The sequence below is a fragment of the Eurypyga helias genome, unplaced genomic scaffold (genome assembly GCF_000690775.1).
Source record: "Eurypyga helias isolate BGI_N326 unplaced genomic scaffold, ASM69077v1 scaffold7836, whole genome shotgun sequence".
Classification (NCBI taxonomy): Eukaryota; Metazoa; Chordata; class Aves; order Eurypygiformes; family Eurypygidae; genus Eurypyga; species Eurypyga helias.
In genome coordinates this window covers 48,224-51,557 of record NW_010254606.1, presented here as the reverse complement: position 1 = coordinate 51,557, position 3,334 = coordinate 48,224, and the positions used below count along the sequence as shown (strand labels likewise).

The following is a 3,334-nucleotide window of genomic DNA, read 5'->3' as shown; positions in this document are numbered from 1 at the left end:
AAAGAGATAGCATGATGTTGTGTGGGTTTAATGCATTTTTTACATATGAACATTGGCAAAGTGCTTACTTGACCTGAAATTGACCCTGAAATAAAGGGAACTGCTAAAGCTAAATCTATAAAAAACAGGAAGACAAAGACTACCTTGGCCAGTACCAGCCAGAATGGTTTGTTAGACTCTGCTTCAGGATACATGGATTAACCTAACAAATGTACTACTACTGATCGGTATGTCTCTGGAGATCTTTACTCGCATATAGTAATGCACTTTGAGAAAGCAAAAAATGCTAAAACCCAGCAGTGCAAGAGAATCTTGCTTCTGATAATAGTACAGTAATCGTCAGTTTCTTCTGGCATGACACTATTTTACATACTTCAGCTATGGTCCAGGGGGCGAATTGTGCAAAGACTTGAACGTAGGAGTCCCTTCACTCTCATAAGTAAGTCTGTTGAGACTGACTGAGTTACCCGTGTGAGTAAATGATTTCATGGATAAGTTCCTGTAGTGTAAGTCCCCAGTGCATTACTTCATTTGTTTAATGTTTAAGACTCTCCTCCCAACAACGTGGGAGGAGTGTACTTTTCTATCATCTATAAAGATGGGAGACTTGCGTAGAATATTGAAAAGTGAACTTTATTTGTGTATTTTATTATCACTGTTGTTTCAGGTCAGTTGAGTTCTGTAATGAAAGATCTGCATTCAGATGATAATGAAGATGAATCAGATGAAGCAGATGGGAACGACAATGATTCAGAGTCGGAACAACCTCTAAATACACAAGAAGGAAGCAGGAGTAGCAGGTCAGTGTCTTGTGATTGCAAATAGCCCGGTCACAAAGACATGGTGGTTGTTAGTAGTGAGGTGAGGTCTCTTGTTCTCAAAGAGCACTGAGTAGCAAATGAGCAGAGAATTCAGACTCTTTTTATGGAGCGTATGTGTTTAAAAGTGCCTCTACTAAAACTAACAGAATTAGCCATTCCGAATACAAACTATTTCTGTACTAATCTATATGATTATGATAGTCCTCATTCATTTGACTTTCCTTGATTTCATGCCACTGTGACATCAGGGGAGTAGTCATAATTCTCTCTGGTATAAATGAGATGAAATTAAGTCCTTCAATTGCTGGATGAGCTATTCTGCACATAGTGTCTGATTTTCAATATCTTTCTGCTTACCAGTTTTAGATTAGATTGTTTAAATTGGATCAGAATCAATGAAATTTGCATTCCAATTAATTTCTGCACTGTATGCAGTAGGTAATGTGTAAAAGTGCACACAGAAGGTAAAGCAAGCATCTGTCACAGAGACTACTCTTAAAAAAAAGCTTCTACATCTTAGCCACAACCTTAAGAGGGCGTTCCAAAAACCATCTGTTCTTGGAGCAGCTTGAAGCACTGTCTGAATGTTGTTGAAAGTTATGCAAAACCTGCGTCAATGGCTCTCGAACCTTTTCATAGTGGGCTCTTTATCTGATCCACAGGGTTTTGCTGTGAGTCCACAGCACCTGAGTGCCTGTGTCAGCTACTGCTTATATTGGAAGGTAATAGGAAAACGTTAATGAATGTCAGTTGCTTCCCTGGTGCACTTTAGCAGCTGGAATCGAGGAGAAAAAGAGCAAGATGACTAGCAGTTAGAGAATTTTTTTGTGTTGGTGATTATATAAAGGATTGTCTTGAGCTCAATTTGTCTCTTAAGTCTGGACATTTTGTTTCGGTTTTTTAACAAAGCCTTAAAGCTAATACTTCTCTGTCATCTTTTTATACCCAATAGCTATTTTTTTTCTCCCAACAAACAAATATTCCCTGTTGTTCCTAAGTTAAGTGTGAGACTGACTAGGAACTGAGCTTTTTCATGTGGCCTTTCCTGAGACACTAGATTTTAAAATTTTAGCCAGGGAAGAGGGTATTAGTTGTCATGAGAAACAAGGAACTTCCCAGTGTAACACTTGTCCAAGTGAGAAGTACAGCTGTTCAGGAAGCTTTCAGAAGAGCAGAAAAGTGTCTATAAAAACCATTTTCCTTCTTCCGTGTGGCTGTGAACCAAGGTACAGACTCGCTGCAGGAGCGCTGGGGATGGCAGTTAAATGTCCTAAATATTTAACTGTTTCTGTAATGTTAGCAGCTCTTAGCTGACTGGTCACCTCAGCCAAGCGCAAGCAGACATCCTTGTTCTCCATGCTACTTGGAGCTTTTACCATAGTGTGGCCCTGCACGGATGCCTCTCTTCTATGCAACCTTGACTAATGATGCCTTGCTTAGCGAAGGGCCGTTCTTTGTCCTACCTCAAAGTGCAAGCTTGGGTCACCCCTGTTAACAGCCTTTTGTCTGGAGGTGTAATCTCTTGGCTCTGTTTTTCCATAGGGTTAGTCTGAGTGATGTCAGTGACAGTGACAGCAGTTCAGCTTCCTCACCACTTTGTCATGAGCCGGCACCACCTATACTGAAAACCAGCAACAACCAGGTAAAGTCAGTCTTGAAGAGCTGATAATGATGTTCTGATAACTTCAGGGCAGTTACTTATGCTGTAAATTGACATATGAGCTGGTTTTTTTTACAGGAGAAGTAATATCTGGGTTAGCAAATACTATTAGACCTAAGTAATGTTTTCATCGTTACTTTAAGAAATGTGTCATTTCTGTATGAATTAGCTTTGTAAGGTAAACAATGCAAACTAGCTTTACGGCATCAGTTGTACAATTGATATGGGTTTGGGTTTATTTTAGCAGTAGACACAGTTAGCATCAATAGGCTGATTCTCGGGATTTTGGGAGTTACCTCGCCGCCAGTCACCAATAAGGTAAGGGTCTATATATACACGAAAAATTAAACATAAAAGCTGATTTTTCTTTTAAAAAATCATGATTTATAAGATACATCATTTGTAATTCAATGGAACCGTAATTCATTCCCAGTGTCAGTTGGATCATACACAAAGCAGTCGTGAAATTTATTGGCTGGCAATAAAAGGCTGCTTACAGTATTGACACAAGTAGAATAGTGTCTACATGTATTAACAGAAGTTTATGGTTTCGGTGGTGAGTTTTATGGATGAATCTTTCCTATATCTCTTAGTTTAACTGCCTCAATTATATAGCAGAAATAATATACTTGTCCTTGTTTTTCTAATGAGGTTTCCAATGTCAACTTACTGACAGAGCATAAACAAAACATTATTCACACCAGCGAGGTTCAAATATGCCGTGGAGAAGAAACCCTAGGAAATAGTTTGTACACAGGGAGAGGAAGGAGATTCCACATCCAGAAAGCATTATTATTATCCGCTACATACTCTATAGGCTTTTCTACATTGATCTGTGTCAAAGTTACAAGTT

The 3,334-nt window shown here is 39.0% G+C and overlaps 1 protein-coding gene across 1 annotated transcript in view; it reads left to right on the top strand.

Annotated features, from left to right (window-relative positions):
* LOC104510712 (protein AF-9-like) overlaps nucleotides 1-3,334 on the top strand; it is a gene marked incomplete at its 5' end in the record, with an annotated part of 19,046 nt that overhangs the window by 3,837 nt on the left and 11,875 nt on the right. The window contains 2 exons of the mRNA XM_010153047.1: nucleotides 668-800; nucleotides 2,364-2,463. Coding sequence (XP_010151349.1) covers nucleotides 668-800; nucleotides 2,364-2,463 — 233 coding nt within the window. The remainder of the gene's footprint in view (nucleotides 1-667; nucleotides 801-2,363; nucleotides 2,464-3,334) is intronic.